Here is a 19,946-nt window from a genome sequence, read left to right as displayed (position 1 = left end):
TGTGTGTGTGTCTCACTCTGTGTGCCTCACTGTGTGTGTGTCTCTGTGTGTGTCTCACTGTCTGTGTCTCACTGTGTGTCTCTCTGTGTGTGTCTGTGTGTCTCACTGTGTGTGTCTCACTGTGTGTCTCTCTGTGTGTGTCTCTGTGTGTGTCTCTGTGTGTCTCACTGTGTGTGTCTCACTGTGTGTGTGTCACTGTGTGTGTCTCACTGTCTCACTGTGTGTGTGTGTCACTGTGTGTGTGTGTCACTGTGTGTGTCACTGTCTCACTGTGTGTGTCTCTGTGTGTGTGTCTCACTGTGTGTGTCTCACTGTGTGTGTCTCACTGTGTGTCTCACTGTGTGTCTCACTGTGTGTCTCACTGTGTGTGTCACTGTGTGTGTCTCACTGTGTGTCTCACTGTGTGTGTCTCACTGTGTGTCTCTGTGTGTGTCTCTGTGTGTGTCACTGTGTGTGTCTATGTGTGTGTGTCTCACTGTGTCTCACTGTGTGTGTCTATGTGTGTGTGTCTCTGTGTGTGTCTCACTGTGTCTCTGTGTGTGTCTCACTGTGTGTGTGTGTCTCACTGTGTCACTGTGTGTGTCTCTGTGTGTGTCACTGTGTGTGTCTCTGTGTGTGTCACTGTGTGTGTCTATGTGTGTGTGTCTCACTGTGTCTCACTGTGTGTGTCTATGTGTGTGTGTCTCTGTGTGTGTCTCACTGTGTCACTGTGTGTGTCACTGTGTGTCTCACTGTGTGTGTCTCACTGTGTGTGTCACTGTGTGTCTCACTGTGTGTGTCTCACTGTGTGTCTCACTGTGTGTGTCTCACTGTGTGTGTCACTGTGTGTGTCACTGTGTGTCTCACTGTGTGTGTGTGTCTCACTGTGTGTGTCACTGTGTGTGTGTGTCTCACTGTGTGTGTGTGTCTCACTGTGTGTGTCACTGTGTGTGTGTCTCACTGTGTGTGTCACTGTGTGTGTCACTGTGTGTGTGTCTCACTGTGTGTGTCACTGTGTGTGTCACTGTGTGTGTGTCTCACTGTGTGTGTCACTGTGTGTGTCTATGTGTGTGTGTCTCACTGTGTCTCACTGTGTGTGTCTATGTGTGTGTGTCTCTGTGTGTGTCTCACTGTGTCACTGTGTGTGTCACTGTGTGTCTCACTGTGTGTGTCTCACTGTGTGTGTCACTGTGTGTCTCACTGTGTGTGTCTCACTGTGTGTCTCACTGTGTGTCTCACTGTGTGTGTCTCACTGTGTGTGTGTCACTGTGTGTGTGTCTCACTGTGTGTGTCACTGTGTGTGTCACTGTGTGTCTCACTGTGTGTCTCACTGTGTGTGTCACTGTGTGTGTGTGTCTCACTGTGTGTCTCACTGTGTGTGTCACTGTGTGTGTGTGTCTCACTGTGTGTCTCACTGTGTGTGTCACTGTGTGTGTGTGTCTCACTGTGTGTGTCACTGTGTGTGTCACTGTGTGTGTGTGTCTCACTGTGTGTGTCACTGTGTGTGTCACTGTGTGTGTGTGTCTCACTGTGTGTCTCACTGTGTGTGTCACTGTGTGTGTGTCACTGTGTGTGTCACTGTGTGTGTCACTGTGTGTGTGTCACTGTCTCACTGTGTGTGTCACTGTGTGTGTGTCTCACTGTGTGTGTCACTGTGTGTGTCACTGTGTGTGTGTGTCACTGTGTGTGTCACTGTGTGTGTCACTGTGTGTGTGTCTCACTGTGTGTGTCACTGTGTGTGTGTGTCTCACTGTGTGTGTCACTGTGTGTGTCACTGTGTGTGTCACTGTGTGTGTGTCTCACTGTGTGTGTCACTGTGTGTGTGTGTCTCACTGTGTGTGTCACTGTGTGTGTCACTGTGTGTGTCACTGTGTGTGTCACTGTGTGTGTGTCTCACTGTGTGTGTCACTGTGTGTGTGTGTCTCACTGTGTGTGTCACTGTGTGTGTCACTGTGTGTGTCACTGTGTGTGTGTGTCTCACTGTGTGTGTCACTGTGTGTGTCACTGTGTGTGTCACTGTGTGTGTCACTGTGTGTGTGTCTCACTGTGTGTGTCACTGTGTGTGTCACTGTGTGTGTGTCTCACTGTGTGTCTCACTGTGTGTGTCTCTGTGTGTGTCTCACTGTGTGTCTCACTGTGTGTGTGTGTCTCACTGTGTGTGTCACTGTGTGTGTGTCACTGTGTGTGTGTCTCACTGTGTGTGTCTCTGTGTGTGTCACTGTGTGTCTCACTGTGTGTGTGTCTCACTGTGTGTGTCTCACTGTGTGTCTCACTGTGTGTTTCTCACTGTGTGTGTCTCACTGTGTGTGTCTCACTGTGTGTGTCTCACTGTGTGTGTCTCACTGTGTGTGTGTCACTGTGTGTGTGTCACTGTGTGTGTGTCTCACTGTGTGTGTCTCTGTGTGTGTCACTGTGTGTCTCACTGTGTGTGTGTCTCACTGTGTGTGTCTCACTGTGTGTCTCACTGTGTGTTTCTCACTGTGTGTGTCTCACTGTGTGTGTCTCACTGTGTGTGTCTCTCTGTGTGTGTCTCACTGTGTGTGTCTCACTGTGTGTGTCTCACTGTGTGTGTCTCACTGTGTGTGTCTCACTGTGTGTGTCTCACTGTGTGTGTGTCTCTGTGTGTGTCTCACTGTGTGTGTCTCACTGTGTGTGTCTCACTGTGTGTGTGTCTCACTGTGTGTGTCTCACTGTGTGTGTCACTGTGTGTGTCACTGTGTGTGTGTGTGTGTCTCACTGTGTGTGTGTCTCACTGTGTGTGTGTCTCACTGTGTGTGTCTCACTGTGTGTGTCTCACTGTGTGTGTCTCACTGTGTGTGTGTCTCACTGTGTGTGTCTCACTGTGTGTGTCACTGTGTGTGTCACTGTGTGTGTGTGTGTGTCTCACTGTGTGTGTGTCTCACTGTGTGTGTGTCTCACTGTGTGTGTCTCACTGTGTGTGTCTCACTGTGTGTGTCTCACTGTGTGTGTCTCACTGTGTGTGTCTCTGTGTGTGTCTCTGTGTGTGTGTCTCACTGTGTGTCTCACTGTGTGTGTGTCTCTGTGTGTGTCTCACTGTGTGTCTCACTGTGTGTGTCTCACTGTGTGTGTCACTGTGTGTGTCTCTGTGTGTGTCACTGTGTGTGTCTCACTGTGTGTGTCTCACTGTGTGTGTCTCTGTGTGTGTCTCTGTGTGTGTGTCTCACTGTGTGTCTCACTGTGTGTGTGTCTCTGTGTGTGTCTCACTGTGTGTCTCACTGTGTGTGTCTCACTGTGTGTGTCTCACTGTGTGTCTCTGTGTGTGTCACTGTGTGTGTCTCACTGTGTGTGTCTCACTGTGTGTGTGTCTCACTGTGTGTGTCTCACTGTGTGTGTCTCTGTGTCTCTGTGTGTGTGTCTCACTGTGTGTCTCACTGTGTGTGTGTCTCTGTGTGTGTCTCACTGTGTGTGTCTCACTGTGTGTGTCACTGTGTGTGTCTCTGTGTGTGTCTCACTGTGTGTCTCTGTGTGTGTCTCACTGTGTGTGTCTCACTGTGTGTGTGTCTCACTGTGTGTGTCTCACTGTGTGTGTCTCTGTGTGTGTCTCTGTGTGTGTCACTGTGTGTGTCTCACTGTGTGTCTCTGTGTGTGTCACTGTGTGTCTCACTGTGTGTGTCTCACTGTGTGTGTCTCACTGTGTGTGTCTCTGTGTGTGTCTCTGTGCGTGTCTCTGTGTGTGTCTCACTGTGTGTCTCTGTGTGTGTCACTGTGTGTCTCACTGTGTGTGTCTCACTGTGTGTGTCTCTGTGTGTGTCTCTGTGTGTGTCTCTGTGTGTGTCACTGTGTGTGTCTCACTGTGTGTGTCTCACTGTGTGTGTCACTGTGTGTGTCTCTGTGTGTGTCACTGTGTGTCTCACTGTGTGTGTCTCACTGTGTGTGTCTCTGTGTGTGTCTCTGTGTGTGTCTCTGTGTGTGTCACTGTGTGTGTCTCACTGTGTGTGTCTCTGTGCGTGTCTCTGTGTGTGTCTCACTGTGTGTCTCTGTGTGTGTCACTGTGTGTCTCACTGTGTGTGTCTCACTGTGTGTGTGTCTCACTGTGTGTGTCTCACTGTGTGTGTCTCTGTGTGTGTCACTGTGTGTGTCTCACTGTGTGTGTCTCACTGTGTGTGTGTCTCACTGTGTGTGTCTCACTGTGTGTGTCTCTGTGTGTGTCACTGTGTGTGTCTCACTGTGTGTGTCTCACTGTGTGTGTGTCTCACTGTGTGTGTGTCTCACTGTGTGTGTCACTGTGTGTCTCACTGTGTGTGTCTGTGTGTGTGTCTCACTGTGTGTGTCACTGTGTGTCTCACTGTGTGTGTCTGTGTGTGTGTAGTGGTGATAGTGAGGACCCAGTGTATGAATCTCTGGAGGAGTTCCACGTCTTCGCGTTGACCCACGTGCTCTGTGTGTGTGTGTCACTGTGTGTGTCTCTGTGCGTGTCACTGTGTGTGTCTCACTGTGTGTGTCTCACTGTGCGTGTCTCACTGTGTGTGTCTCACTGTGTGTGTCTCTGTGCGTGTCACTGTGTGTGTCACTGTCTCACTGTGTGTGTCTCTGTGTGTGTAGTGGTGAGGGTGAGGACCCAGTGTACGAGTCTCTGGAGGAGTTCCACGTCTTTGCGTTGACCCACGTGCTCTGCGTGTGTGTCTCACTGTGTGTGTCTCACTGTGTGTGTCTCTGTGTGTCTCACTGTGTGTGTCTCACTGTGTGTGTCTCTGTGTGTCTCACTGTGTGTGTCTCACTGTGTGTGTCTGTGTGTGTGTAGTGGTGAGGGTGAAGACCCAGTGTACGAATCTCTGGAGGAGTTCCACGTCTTTGCGTTGACCCACGTGCTCTGCGTGTGTGTCTCACTGTGTGTGTCTCACTGTGTGTGTCTCTGTGTGTCTCACTGTGTGTGTCTCACTGTGTGTGTCTCTGTGTGTCTCACTGTGTGTGTCTCACTGTGTGTGTCTGTGTGTGTGTAGTGGTGAGGGTGAAGACCCAGTGTACGAATCTCTGGAGGAGTTCCACGTCTTTGCGTTGACCCACGTGCTCTGCGTGTGTGTCTCACTGTGTGTGTCTCACTGTGTGTGTCTCTGTGTGTCTCACTGTGTGTGTCTCACTGTGTGTGTCTCTGTGTGTCTCACTGTGTGTGTCTCACTGTGTGTGTCTGTGTGTGTGTAGTGGTGAGGGTGAAGACCCAGTGTACGAATCTCTGGAGGACTTCCACGTCTTTGCGTTGACCCACGTGCTCTGCGTGTGTGTCTCACTGTGTGTGTCTCACTGTGTGTGTCTCTGTGTGTCTCACTGTGTGTGTCTCACTGTGTGTGTCTCTGTGTGTCTCACTGTGTGTGTCTCACTGTGTGTGTCTGTGTGTGTGTAGTGGTGAGGGTGAAGACCCAGTGTACGAATCTCTGGAGGAGTTCCACGTCTTTGCGTTGACCCACGTGCTCTGCGTGTGTGTCTCACTGTGTGTGTCTCACTGTGTGTGTCACTGTGTGTGTCTCACTGTGTGTGTCTCACTGTGTGTGTCTCTGTGTGTCTCACTGTGTGTGTCTCACTGTGTGTGTCTGTGTGTGTGTAGTGGTGAGGGTGAAGACCCAGTGTACGAATCTCTGGAGGAGTTCCACGTCTTTGCGTTGACCCACGTGCTCTGTGTGTGTGTCTCACTGTGTGTGTCTCACTGTGTGTGTCACTGTGTGTGTCTCACTGTGTGTGTCTCACTGTGTGTGTCTCTGTGTGTCTCACTGTGTGTGTCTCACTGTGTGTGTCTGTGTGTGTGTAGTGGTGAGGGTGAAGACCCAGTGTACGAATCTCTGGAGGAGTTCCACGTCTTTGCGTTGACCCACGTGCTCAAGAGGCCCATCATCGTCATCGCTGATACCGTCCTCAGGGACTCGGGCGGAGAAGGTTTGTCTCACTGTGTCACTGTGTGTGTCTCACTGTGTGTCTCACTGTGTGTGTCTCACTGTGTGTCTCTGTCTCACTGTGTGTCTCACTCTGTGTCTCTGTCTCACTGTCTCACTGTGCGTCTCACTGTGTCTGTCTCACTGTATCACTGTGTGTCTCACTGTGTGTCTCACTGTATCACTGTGTGTCTCACTGTGTGTCTCACTGTGTCTCACTGTGTCTGTGTGTCTCTCTGTGTCTCACTGTGTCACTGTGTGTGTCTCACTGTGTGTCTCACTGTGTGTGTCTCTGTGTCTCACTGTGTGTGTCTCACTGTGTGTGTCTCACTGTGTGTGTTTCACTGTGTGTGTCTCACTGTGTGTGTCTCACTGTGTGTCTGTGTGTCTCACCTATGTGTGTCTCACTGTCTCACTGTGTCTCACTGTCTCACTGTGTGTGTCTCGCTGTGTGTGTCTCACTGTCTCTCTGTCTCACTGTGTGTGTCTCACTGTCTCTCTGTCTCACTGTGTGTGTCTCACTGTGTCTCTGTTTCACTGTGTGTGTCTCACTGTGTCTCTCTGTCTCACTGTGTGTCTCACTCTGTGTCTCTGTCTCACTGTGTGTCTCACTGTGCGTCTCACTGTGTCTGTGTCTCATTGTATCACTGTGTGTCTCACTGTGTGTCTCACTGTGTCTCACTGTGTCTGTGTGTCTCTGTGTCTCACTGTCTCACTGTGTGTCTCTGTGTGTCTCACTGTCTCACTGTGTGTGTCTCACTGTGTGTCTCATTGTCTCACTGTGTGTCTCACTGTGTCTCTGTGTGTGTCTCTGTGTGTCTCACTCTGTGTGTCTCACTGTTTGTGTCTGTGTCTCTGCGGTGTCTACCTCCCCGCGTCTCTCTCACCGTGTCTCTCACCGTGTCTACCTCCCCGTGTCTCTCTCCCCGTGTCTCTTTCTGTCTCACCGTGTCTCTCACCGTGTCTTTCTCCCCGTGTCTCTCACCGTGTCTCTCTCCCCGTGTCTCTCTCTCTCCCCGTGTCTCTCTCTCTCCCCGTGTCTCTCTCTCTCACCGTGTCTCTCTCTCTCACCGTGTCTCTCTCTCTCACCGTGTCTCTCTCCCCGTGTCTCTCACCGTGTCTCTCTCCGTGTCTCTCACCGTGTTTCTCTCTCTCCCCGTGTCTCTCCCCGTGTCTCTCTCCCCGTGTCTCTCTCACCGTGTCTCTCACCGTGTCTTTCTCACCGTGTCTCTCTCTCTCCGCGTCTCTCTCACCGTGTCTCTCTCACCGTGTCTCCCCGTGTCTCCCCGTGTGTCTCTCACCGTGTCTCTCTCCCCCCCCGTGTCTCTCTCACCGTGTCTCTCACCGTGTCTACCTCCCCGTGTTTCTCTCCCCGTGTCTCTTTCTGTCTCACCGTGTCTCTCACCGTGTCTTTCTCCCCGTGTCTCTCACCGTGTCTCTCTCCCCGTGTCTCTCTCTCTCTCCGTGTCTCTCTCTTTCTCCCCGTGTCTCTCTCTCTCACCGTGTCTCTCTCTCTCACCGTGTCTCTCTCTCTCACCGTGTCTCTCTCCCCGTGTCTCTCACCGTGTCTCTCTCCGTGTCTCTCACCGTGTTTCTCTCTCTCCCCGTGTCTCTCCCCGTGTCTCTCTCCCCGTGTCTCTCTCACCGTGTCTCTCACCGTGTCTCTCTCACCGTGTCTCTCTCTCTCCGCGTCTCTCACCGTGTCTCTCTCACCGTGTCTCCCCGTGTCTCCCCGTGTGTCTCTCTCACCGTGTCTCTCTCCCCCCCCGTGTCTCTCTCCCCGTGTCTCTCTCCCCGTGTCTCTCTCCCCCCGTGTCTCTCTCACCGTGTCTCTCACCGTGTCTCTCTCACCGTGTCTCTCTCACCGTGTCTCTCTCCCCGTGTCTCTCTCACCGTGTCTCTCTCACCGTGTCTCTCTCCCCCCCGTGTCTCTCTCACCGTGTCTCTCCCCCCGTGTCTCTCTCACCGTGTCTCTCTCACCGTGTCTCTCACCGTGTCTCTCTCACCGTGTCTCTCTCCCCCCCGTGTCTCTCTCACCGTGTCTCTCTCCAAATGTCTCCCCGTGTCTCTACCGGTGCAGCGTTTGCTCCGATCCCCTTTGGCGGTGTCTCTCTCCCCGTGTCTCTCTCACCGTGTCTCTCCCCGTGTCTCTCTCCCCGTGTCTCTCTCTCTCCCCGTGTCTCTCCCCGTGTCTCTCCCCGTGTCTCTCTCCCCGTGTCTCTCTCTCTCCCCGTGTCTCTCTCTCTCCCCGTGTCTTTCTCTCTCACCGTGTCTCTCTCACCGTGTCTCTCACCGTGTCTCTCTCCGTGTCTCTCACCGTGTCTCTCTCTCTCCCCGTGTCTCTCCCCGTGTCTCTCTCCCCGTGTCTCTCACCGTGTCTCTCTCATCGTGTCTCTCTCCCCCCCGTGTCTCTACCGGTGCAGCGTTTGCTCCGATCCCCTTTGGCGGTGTCTACCTCCCCGTGTCTCTCTCACCGTGTCTCTCACCGTGTCTCTCTCTCCGCGTCTCTCTCACCGTGTCTCTCTCTCTCCGCGTCTCTCTCACCGTGTCTCTCTCACCGTGTCTCTCTCCCCGTGTCTCTCTCCCCGTGTCTCTCTCCCCCCGTGTCTCTCTCACCGTGTCTCTCACCGTGTCTCTCTCACCGTGTCTCTCTCACGTGTCTCTCTCCCCGTGTCTCTCTCACCGTGTCTCTCTCACCGTGTCTCTCTCCCCCCCGTGTCTCTCTCACCGTGTCTCTCCCCCCGTGTCTCTCTCACCGTGTCTCTCTCACCGTGTCTCTCACCGTGTCTCTCTCACCGTGTCTCTCTCCCCCCCGTGTCTCTACCGGTGCAGCGTTTGCTCCGATCCCCTTTGGCGGTGTCTACCTCCCCGCGTCTCTCTCCCCGTGTCTCTCTCACCGTCTCTCTCACCGTGTCTCTCTCCCCGTGTCTCTTTCACCGTGTCTCTCTCCCCGTGTCTCTCTCCCCCCCGTGTCTCTACCGGTGCAGCGTTTGCTCCGATCCCCTTTGGCGGTGTCTACCTCCCCGTGTCTCTCTCACCGTGTCTACCTCCCCGTGTCTCTCTCCCCGTGTCTCTCACCGTGTCTCTCTCACCGTGTCTCTCTCCCCGTGTCTCTCTCCCCCCCGTGTCTCTACCGGTGCAGCGTTCGCTCCGATCCCCTTTGGCGGTGTCTACCTCCCCGTGTCTCTCTCACCGTGTCTACCTCCCCGTGTCTCTCTCCCCGTGTCTCTCACCGTGTCTCTCTCACCGTGTCTCTCTCCCCGTGTCTCTCTCCCCCCCGTGTCTCTACCGGTGCAGCGTTTGCTCCGATCCCCTTTGGCGGTGTCTACCTCCCCGCGTCTCTCTCCCCGTGTCTCTCTCACCGTCTCTCTCACCGTGTCTCTCTCCCCGTGTCTCTTTCACCGTGTCTCTCTCCCCGTGTCTCTCTCCCCCCCGTGTCTCTACCGGTGCAGCGTTTGCTCCGATCCCCTTTGGCGGTGTCTACCTCCCCGTGTCTCTCTCACCGTGTCTACCTCCCCGTGTCTCTCTCCCCGTGTCTCTCACCGTGTCTCTCTCACCGTGTCTCTCTCCCCGTGTCTCTCTCCCCCCCGTGTCTCTACCGGTGCAGCGTTCGCTCCGATCCCCTTTGGCGGTGTCTACCTCCCCGTGTCTCTCTCACCGTGTCTATCTCCCGGTGTCTCTCTCCCCGTGTCTCTCACCGTGTCTCTCTCACCGTGTCTCTCTCCCCGTGTCTCTCTCCCCCCCGTGTCTCTACCGGTGCAGCGTTCGCTCCGATCCCCTTTGGCGGTGTCTACCTCCCCGTGGAGATCCCCTCCTCGCGGTGTCACCGCACTCCGCTGGTCCTCGCCTACGACCAGGCCCACTTCTCGGCCCTCGTCTCCACGGAGACGCGGAGACACGGGGACACGGAGACACGGCCTGGGGCGCAGGACGGTGAGACACGCACACACAGAGACACGGGGACACACACAGAGACACACACAGAGACATGGAGACACACAGAGACACACACAGAGACACGGAGACGCGGAGACACGGGGACACGGAGACACGGCCTGGGGCGCAGGACGGTGAGACACGCACACACAGAGACACGGGGACACACACAGAGACACGGGGACACACAGAGACACACAGAGACACGGGGACACGCACAGAGACACACACAGAGACACACACAGAGACACACACAGAGACACACACAGAGACATACACACAGAGACACGGGGACACTGAGACACGGCCTGGGGCGCAGGACGGTGAGACGCGCACAGACATACGGGGACACACACAGAGACACGGGGACACACACAGAGACACACAGAGACACACACAGAGACACGGGGACACACACAGAGACACACAGAGACACACACAGAGACACGGGGACACACACAGAGACACACAGAGACGCACAGAGACACACACAGAGACACGGGGACACAGAGACAGACATGGAGACACACAGAGACACGGAGACACGCAGAGACACAGAGAGAGACACGGGGACACACACAGAGACACGGAGACACACAGAGACACAGACAGAGACACGGGGACACACACATAGACACACAGAGACACACACAGAGACACGGGGACACACACAGAGACACACAGAGACACACACAGAGACACGGGGACACACACAGAGACACACAGAGACGCACAGAGACACACACAGAGACACGGGGACACAGAGACAGACATGGAGACACGGGGACACACAGAGAGACACGGAGACGCACACAGACAAGGTGGTGGTTGTGGTTAATGTTGTGGTAGTTGTGGTGGTTGTGGTGGTGGTTAATGTTGTGGTGGTGGTGGTTGTGGTTAATGTTGTGGTGGTTGTGGTTAATGTCATGGTTAATGTTGTTGTGGTGGTTGTTAATGTTGTGGTGGTGGTGGTGGTTAATGTTGTGGTGGTTGTGGTTAATGTTGTGGTTAATGTTGTGGTGTTTGTGTTTGTGGTTAATGTTGTTGTGGTTAATGTTGTTGTGGTTAATGTTGTGGTGGTGATGGTGGTGGTGGTTAATGTTGTGGTGGTGGTGGTTAATGTTGTTGTGGTTGTGGTTAATGTTGTTGTGGTTGTTGTTGTGGTTAATGTTGTGGTGGTGATGGTGGTGGTGGTTAATGTTGTTGTGGTTAATGTTGTGGTGGTGATGGTGGTGGTGGTTAATGTTGTTGTGGTTGTGGTTAATGTTGTGGTGGTGGTGGTTGTGGTTAATGTTGTGTTTAATGTTGTGGTGGTGGTGGTTAATGTGGTGGTGGTGGTGGTTAATGTGGTGGTGGTGGTTAATGTGGTGGTGGTGGTTAATGTGGTGGTGGTGGTGGTGGTTAATGTTGTGGTGGTGGTGGTTAATGTGGTGGTGGTGGTGGTTAATGTGGTGGTGGTGGTTAATGTGGTGGTGGTGGTGGTGGTTAATGTGGTGGTGTTGGTGGTTAATGTGGTGTTGGTGGTTAATGTGGTGGTGGTGGTTAATGTGGTGGTGGTGGTTAATGTGGTTAATGTGGTGGTGGTTAATGTGGTGGTGGTGGTGGTTAATGTTGTGGTGGTGGTGGTGGTTAATGTGGTGGTGGTGGTTAATGTGGTGGTGGTGGTTAATGTGGTGGTGGTGGTTAATGTGGTTGTGGTGGTTAATGTGGTGGTGGTGGTGGTGGTTAATGTGGTGGTGGTGGTTAATGTGGTTGTGGTGGTTAATGTTGTGGTGGTGGTTAATGTGGTGGTGGTGGTGGTTAATGTGGTGGTGGTGGTTAATGTGGTGGTGGTGGTGGTTAATGTGGTGGTGGTGGTTAATGTGGTGTTGGTGGTTAATGTGGTGGTGGTGGTGGTTAATGTGGTGGTGGTGGTTAATGTGGTGGTGGTGGTTAATGTGGTTGTGGTGGTTAATGTGGTGGTGGTGGTGGTGGTTAATGTGGTGGTGGTGGTTAATGTGGTGGTGGTGGTGGTTAATGTGGTGGTGGTGGTTAATGTGGTTAATGTGGTGGTGGTGGTGGTGGTTAATGTGGTGGTGGTGGTTAATGTGGTGGTGGTGGTGGTTAATGTGGTGGTGGTGGTTAATGTGGTGGTGGTGGTTAATGTGGTGGTGGTGGTGGTTAATGTTGTGGTGGTGGTTAATGTGGTTAATGTGGTGGTGGTGGTTAATGTGGTGGTGGTGGTGGTTAATGTGGTGGTGGTTGTGGTTAATGTTGTGTTTAATGTTGTGGTGGTGGTTAATGTGGTGGTGGTGGTTAATGTGGTTGTGGTGGTTAATGTGGTGGTGGTGGTGGTGGTTAATGTGGTGGTGGTGGTGGTTAATGTGGTGGTGGTGGTTAATGTGGTGGTGGTGGTTAATGTGGTGGTGGTGGTTAATGTGGTGGTGGTGGTTAATGTGGTTGTGGTGGTTAATGTGGTGGTGGTGGTGGTGGTTAATGTGGTGGTGGTGGTGGTTAATGTGGTGGTGGTGGTTAATGTGGTTGTGGTGGTTAATGTTGTGGTGGTGGTTAATGTGGTGGTGGTGGTGGTTAATGTGGTGGTGGTGGTTAATGTGGTGGTGGTGGTGGTTAATGTGGTGGTGGTGGTTAATGTGGTGGTGGTGGTTAATGTGGTGGTGGTGGTGGTTAATGTGGTGGTGGTGGTTAATGTGGTGGTGGTGGTTAATGTGGTGGTGGTGGTGGTTAATGTGGTGGTGGTGGTTAATGTGGTGGTGTTGGTGGTTAATGTGGTGGTGGTGGTGGTTAATGTTGTGGTGGTGGTTAATGTGGTTAATGTGGTGGTGGTGGTTAATGTGGTGGTGGTGGTTAATGTGGTGGTGGTGGTGGTTAATGTTGTGGTGGTGGTGGTTAATGTTGTGGTGGTGGTGGTTAATGTGGTGGTGGTGGTGGTGGTTAATTTTGTGGTGGTGGTGATTAATGTGGTGGTGGTGGTTAATGTGGTGGTGGTGGTTAATGTGGTGGTGGTGGTTAATGTGGTGGTGGTGGTGGTGGTTAATGTGGTGGTGGTGGTTAATGTGGTGGTGGTGGTTAATGTGGTGGTGGTGGTTAATGTGGTGGTGGTGGTTAATGTGGTGGTGGTGGTTAATGTGGTGGTGGTGGTGGTGGTTAATGTGGTGGTGGTGGTTAATGTGGTGGTGGTGGTTAATGTGGTGGTGGTGGTTAATGTTGTGGTGGTGGTGGTGGTTAATGTGGTGGTGGTGGTGGTTAATGTGGTGGTGGTGGTGGTTAATGTGGTGGTGTTGGTGGTTAATGTGGTGGTGGTGGTTAATGTGGTGGTGGTGGTGGTTAATGTGGTGGTGGTGGTGGTTAATGTGGTGGTGGTGGTTAATGTGGTGGTGTTGGTGGTTAATGTGGTGGTGGTGGTGGTTAATGTGGTGGTGGTGGTGGTTAATGTGGTGGTGGTGGTTAATGTGGTGGTGGTGGTTAATGTGGTGGTGGTGGTTAATGTGGTTGTGGTGGTTAATGTGGTGGTGGTGGTGGTTAATGTGGTGGTGGTGGTGGTTAATGTGGTGGTGGTGGTGGTTAATGTGGTGGTGGTGGTTAATGTGGTGGTGGTGGTTAATGTTGTGGTGGTGGTGGTGGTTAATGTGGTGGTGGTGGTTAATGTGGTGGTGGTGGTTAATGTGGTGGTGGTGGTTAATGTTGTGGTGGTGGTGGTTAATGTGGTGGTGGTGGTGGTTGTGTTTAATGTTGTGGTGGTGGTTGTGGTTAATGTGGTGGTGGTGGTTGTGGTTAATGTTGTGGTGGTGGTTGTGGTTAATGTTGTGGTGGTGGTTGTGGTTAATGTTGTGGTGGTGGTGGTGGTTGTGGTTAATGTTGTGGTGGTGGTTAATGTGGTGGTGGTGGTTAATGTGGTGGTGGTGGTTAATGTGGTGGTGGTGGTGGTGATTAATGTGGTGGTGGTGGTGGTGGTTGTGGTTAATGTTGTGGTGGTGGTTAATGTGGTGGTGGTGGTGGTGATTAATGTGGTGGTGGTGGTTGTTGTGGTGGTGGTTGTTGTTGTTGTTGAGTCAGCGCTGGTGCCGCTGACTGACGCCCTGCACGAGCTGCTGCCGCTTCACTTCGCTGTCGACCCTGGAGGCAGCTGGGACGGAGACATCTCCAGCTGCAGGTGTGTGTCTCACTGTGTGTCTCACTGTGTGTCTCACTGTGTGTGTCTGTGTGTGTCTCACTGTGTGTCTCTGTGTGTCTCACTGGAGGCAGCTGGGACGGAGACATCTCCAGCTGCAGGTGTGTGTCTCACTGTGTGTCTCACTGTGTGTCTCACTGTGTGTGTCTGTGTGTGTCTCACTGTGTGTCTCTGTGTGTCTCACTGGAGGCAGCTGGGACGGAGACATCTCCAGCTGCAGGTGTGTGTCTCACTGTGTGTCTCACTGTGTGTCTCACTGTGTGTGTCTGTGTGTGTCTCACTGTGTGTCTCTGTGTGTCTCACTGGAGGCAGCTGGGACGGAGACATCTCCAGCTGCAGGTGTGTGTCTCACTGTGTGTCTCACTGTGTGTCTCACTGTGTGTGTCTGTGTGTGTCTCACTGTGTGTCTCTGTGTGTCTCACTGGAGGCAGCTGGGACGGAGACATCTCCAGCTGCAGGTGTGTGTCTCACTGTGTGTCTCACTGTGTGTCTCACTGTGTGTGTCTGTGTGTGTCTCACTGTGTGTCTCTGTGTGTCTCACTGGAGGCAGCTGGGACGGAGACATCTCCAGCTGCAGGTGTGTGTCTCACTGTGTGTGTCTGTGTGTGTCTCACTGTGTGTCTCTGTGTGTCTCACTGGAGACAGCTGGGACGGAGACATCTCCAGCTGCAGGTGTGTGTCTCACTGTGTGTGTCTCACTGTGTGTCTCACTGTGTGTGTCTCACTGGAGGCAGCTGGGACGGAGACATCTCCAGCTGCAGGTGTGTGTCTCACTGTGTGTGTCTCACTGTGTGTCTCACTGTGTGTCTCACTGTGTGTCTCACTGTGTGTCTCACTGTGTGTCTCTGTGTGTCTCACTGGAGGCAGCTGGGACGGAGACATCTCCAGCTGCAGGTGTGTGTCTCACTGTGTGTGTCTCACTGTGTGTCTCACTGTGTGTCTCTGTGTGTCTCACTGGAGGCAGCTGGGACGGAGACATCTCCAGCTGCAGGTGTGTGTCTCACTGTGTGTGTCTCACTGTGTGTCTCACTGTGTGTCTCTGTGTGTCTCACTGGAGGCAGCTGGGACGGAGACATCTCCAGCTGCAGGTGTGTGTCTCACTGTGTGTGTCTCACTGTGTGTGTCTCACTGTGTGTCTCTGTGTGTCTCACTGGAGGCAGCTGGGACGGAGACATCTCCAGCTGCAGGTGTGTGTCTCACTGTGTGTGTCTCATTGTGTGTGTCTGTGTGTGTCTCACTGTGTGTGTCTGTGTGTGTCTCACTGGAGGCAGCTGGGACGGAGACATCTCCAGCTGCAGGTGTGTGTCTCACTGTGTGTCTCTGTGTGTCTCTGTGTGTCTCACTGTGTGTCTCACTGTGTGTGTCTGTGTGTGTCTGTGTGTCTCTGTGTGTGTCTCACTGTGTGTCTCTGTGTGTCTCTGTGTGTCTCACTGGAGGCAGCTGGGACGGAGACATCTCCAGCTGCAGGTCTGTGTCTCACTGTGTGTGTCTCACTGTGTGTGTCTGTGTGTGTCTCACTGTGTGTGTCTGTGTGTCTCACTGTGTGTGTGTGTGTGTCTCACTGTGTGTCTCACTGTGTGTCTCTGTGTGTCTCACTGGAGGCAGCTGGGACGGAGACATCTCCAGCTGCAGGTGTGTGTCTCACTGTGTGTGTCTCACTGTGTGTGTCTGTGTGTGTCTCACTGTGTGTGTCTGTGTGTGTCTCACTGTGTGTGTGTGTGTGTCTCACTGTGTGTCTCACTGTGTGTCTCTGTGTGTCTCACTGGAGGCAGCTGGGACGGAGACATCTCCAGCTGCAGGTCTGTGTCTCACTGTGTGTGTCTCACTGTGTGTGTCTGTGTGTGTCTCACTGTGTGTGTCTGTGTGTCTCACTGTGTGTGTGTGTGTGTCTCACTGTGTGTCTCACTGTGTGTCTCTGTGTGTCTCACTGGAGGCAGCTGGGACGGAGACATCTCCAGCTGCAGGTGTGTGTCTCACTGTGTGTGTCTCACTGTGTGTCTGTGTGTGTCTCACTGTGTGTGTCTGTGTGTGTCTCACTGTGTGTCTGTGTGTGTCACTGTGTGTCTCACTGTGTGTCTCTGTGTGTCTCACTGGAGGCAGCTGGGACGGAGACATCTCCAGCTGCAGGTGTGTGTCTCACTGTGTGTGTCTCACTGTGTGTCTCACTGTGTGTCTCTGTGTGTCTCACTGGAGGCAGCTGGGACGGAGACATCTCCAGCTGCAGGTGTGTGTCTCACTGTGTGTGTCTCACTGTGTGTCTCACTGTGTGTCTCTGTGTGTCTCACTGGAGGCAGCTGGGACGGAGACATCTCCAGCTGCAGGTGTGTGTCTCACTGTGTGTGTCTCACTGTGTGTCTCACTGTGTGTCTCTGTGTGTCTCACTGGAGGCAGCTGGGACGGAGACATCTCCAGCTGCAGGTGTGTGTCTCACTGTGTGTGTCTCACTGTGTGTGTCTCACTGTGTGTGTCTGTGTGTGTCTCACTGGAGGCAGCTGGGACGGAGACATCTCCAGCTGCAGGTCTGTGTCTCACTGTGTGTCTGTGTGTGTCTCACTGTGTGTCTGTGTGTGTGTCACTGTGTGTGTGTGTCACTGTGTGTGTCTCACTGTGTGTCTGTGTGTGTGTCACTGTGTGTGTGTGTCACTGTGTGTGTCTCACTGTCTCTGTGTGTCTCACTGTGTGTCTCACTGTGTGTCTCTGTGTGTCTCACTGGAGGCAGCTGGGACGGAGACATTTCCAGCTGCAGGTCTGTGTCTCACTGTGTGTCTCACTGTGTGTCTGTGTGTGTCACTGTGTGTCTCACTGTGTGTCTCTGTGTGTCTCACTGGAGGCAGCTGGGACAGAGACATCTCCAGCTGCAGGTCTGTGTCTCACTGTGTGTGTCTCACTGTGTGTGTCTGTGTGTCTCACTGTGTGTCTGTGTGTGTCACTGTGTGTCTCACTGTGTGTCTCTGTGTGTCTCACTGGAGGCAGCTGGGACAGAGACATCTCCAGCTGCAGGTCTGTGTCTCACTGTGTGTGTCTCACTGTGTGTGTCTGTGTGTCTCACTGTGTGTCTGTGTGTGTCACTGTGTGTCTCACTATGTGTCTCTGTGTGTCTCACTGGAGGCAGCTGGGACGGAGACATCTCCAGCTGCAGGTCTGTGTCTCACTGTGTGTGTCTCACTGTGTGTCTGTGTGTCTCACTGTGTGTCTCACTGTGTGTCTCTGTGTGTCTCTGTGTGTCTCTGTGTGTCTCTGTGTGTCTCACTGTCTCCCTGTGTCTCACTGTGTCTCACTGTCTCTGTGTGTCTCTGTGTGTCTCACTGTGTCTCACTGTGTGTCTCACTGTCTCTGTGTGTCACTGTGTGTCTCTGTATGTCTCACTGGAGACAGCTGGGACGGAGACATCTTTTTGCTGCAGGTGTGTGTCTCACTGTGTGTCTGTGTGTCTCTGTGTCTCACTGTGTGTGTGTCTCTGTGTGTCTCACTGTGTGTGTCTGTGTGTCTCTGTGTCTCTGTGTGTCTCACTGTGTGTGTCTGTGTGTCTCTGTGTCTCACTGTGTGTCTCTGTGTGTCTCACTGGAGACAGCTGGGACGGAGACCTCTCCAGTTGCAGGTGTTTCACTGTCTCTGTGTGTCTCACTGTGTGTGTCTGTGTGTCTCTGTGTGTCTCTGTGTGTCTCACCCTGTGTCTCACCCTGTGTCCTACCCTGTGTCTCTGTGTGTCTCACTGTGTGTCTCTGTGTCTTTCTGCCTCCCTGTCTGTGTGTCTGTCTCTGTCTGTGTCTCTCTGTTTCCCTGTCTGTCTCTGTGTCTCTTGGTCTCTGTGTCTCTGTCTCTCTGTCTCTCTGCTGTCTCTTTCTGCTGTGTTTCTTTGTGTCGCTTTGTGTCTATGTCTCTGTGTGTCTCCGTGTCTCACCCCGTGTCTCCATGTCTCCCCGCGTGTCTCCGCAGGCTGTCTCTGTCTCTGTGTGTCTCACCCCGTGTCTCCGTGTCTCCCCGCGTGTCTCCACAGGCTGTCTTTGTCTCTGGAGCAGCGTCTGGAGCTGCTGCACTCCTACATGGACGTCGTCTGTGTCCCTTACCCTGACGAGGGACAGGTAAACAACAACATCAACAACAACATCAACAACAACATCAACAACAACATCAACAACAACATCAACAACAACATCAACAACATCAACATCGTCATCATCATTGTCATTAACATCGTCAACATCACCATTGGAACCTCATTTGCCAGTAAAAAATATGATAATTGTTTTTTTACCCTTCTAACTATTATATTTTCTACTGGCAAATGAGGTACCAATGGTGTAAACGCTTACCCCCGAGCTCTCATACTCTGATGGTGCATTGTCTTTGAGTTGTGCGCCTTTTGGCGTCATCTGGTCCAACACCATGTGAGACTAGGCTCTAAGGAAAGCTGTCTCGGGTGTGGACCAATCAACTTCAAGGACCATGTGAGACTAGGCTCTAAGGAAAGCTGTCTCGGGTGTGGACCAATCAACTTCAAGGACCATGTGAGACTAGGCTCTAAGGAAAGCTGTCTCGGGTGTGGACCAATCAACTTCAAGGACCATGTGAGACTAGGCTCTAAGGAAAGCTGTCTCGGGTGTGGACCAATCAACTTCAAGGACCATGTGAGACAAGGCTCTAAGGAAAGCTGTCTCGGGTGTGGACCAATCAACTTCAAGGACCATGTGAGACTAGGCTCTAAGGAAAGCTGTCTCGGGTGTGGACCAATCAACTTCAAGGACCATGTGAGACTAGGCTCTAAGGAAAGCTGTCTCGGGTGTGGACCAATCAACTTCAAGGACCATGTGAGACTAGGCTCTAAGGAAAGCTGTCTCGGGTGTGGACCAATCAACTTCAAGGACAGTGCACATACATTATCAGAGTTGTGTTTTTTGTTTGCATTATGACTGCAGGTATTGTGGTCTATGCAAACATGACTTCTTGTAAAAAAAGGTGTCAGTTTTGTTGCCAGATAGAAGGGTAAAAAAACTATTCTCATCGTCACCATCATCGTCAACATCATCGTCAACATCGTCATCAACATTTATATCATTGTCAACATCAACAACATCGTCAACATCATCAACATCGTCAACACACTACACAACTATACACTACACTACTATACACTACTATACACTACACTCTACACTACACTATACACTACACTATACACTACACTATACACTACACTACACTATACACTACACTATACACTACACTATACACTACTATACACTACTACACACTACACTACACTATACACTACACTATACACTACACTATACACTACACTATACACTACCACACACTACACTATACACTACACTATACACTACACTATACACTACACACTACACTACACTATACACTACACTATATACTATACACTACACACTACACTACACACTACACTACACACTACACTACACTATACACTACACTATACTATACACTACACTATACACTACTATACACTACACTATACACTACACTACACAATACACTATACACTACACTATACACCACTCTACACTACACACTACACTACACACTACACACTACTATACACTACTATACATTACACACTACACTACACACTACACTACACACTACTATACACTACACACTATACACTACACACTACACTACACACTGATGATGATGTCATCCGATGGTGATGTCTGATGATGATATCCGCTTTCCAGGCTACCTCCGAATCACCATCAGCATCACCAGACCCACCAGCACCACCACCTCCTCCTCCCACCTCCTCCTGCTCCTCCTCCTCATCATCATCCTCGGCGGACGTCAACGCCACCGACACCGTCACCGTCACCGCCGTCACCGCCGCCTCGTCGCGACCCAACGCTTCGACCAGCGCCGGCTCCTCCCCGGCCTCCTCCTCGTCCTGCTCCTCATCGTCGTCGACAACAAACGGCACCACCGACACCGCCGCCCCTCCTCCTCCTCCGTCG

At 52.4% G+C, this 19,946-nt stretch overlaps 1 protein-coding gene across 1 annotated transcript in view; it reads left to right on the top strand.

Annotated features, from left to right (window-relative positions):
- The window catches only part of LOC144955488 (OTU domain-containing protein 7B-like), a 61,257-nt gene that overhangs the window by 39,936 nt on the left and 1,375 nt on the right, over positions 1-19,946 (top strand). The window contains exons 9-13 of the mRNA XM_078885690.1: positions 5,748-5,865; positions 9,624-9,794; positions 13,851-13,947; positions 17,963-18,047; positions 19,677-19,946. The exon at positions 19,677-19,946 is cut by the window's right edge and continues 1,375 nt beyond it. Coding sequence (XP_078741816.1) covers positions 5,748-5,865; positions 9,624-9,794; positions 13,851-13,947; positions 17,963-18,047; positions 19,677-19,946 — 741 coding nt within the window. The remainder of the gene's footprint in view (positions 1-5,747; positions 5,866-9,623; positions 9,795-13,850; positions 13,948-17,962; positions 18,048-19,676) is intronic.

The sequence above is a fragment of the Lampetra fluviatilis genome, unplaced genomic scaffold (assembly GCF_964198595.1).
Source record: "Lampetra fluviatilis unplaced genomic scaffold, kcLamFluv1.1 SCAFFOLD_184, whole genome shotgun sequence".
In the NCBI taxonomy this organism is placed as follows: Eukaryota; Metazoa; Chordata; class Hyperoartia; order Petromyzontiformes; family Petromyzontidae; genus Lampetra; species Lampetra fluviatilis.
This window is presented reverse-complemented; position numbering and strand designations above follow the sequence as displayed.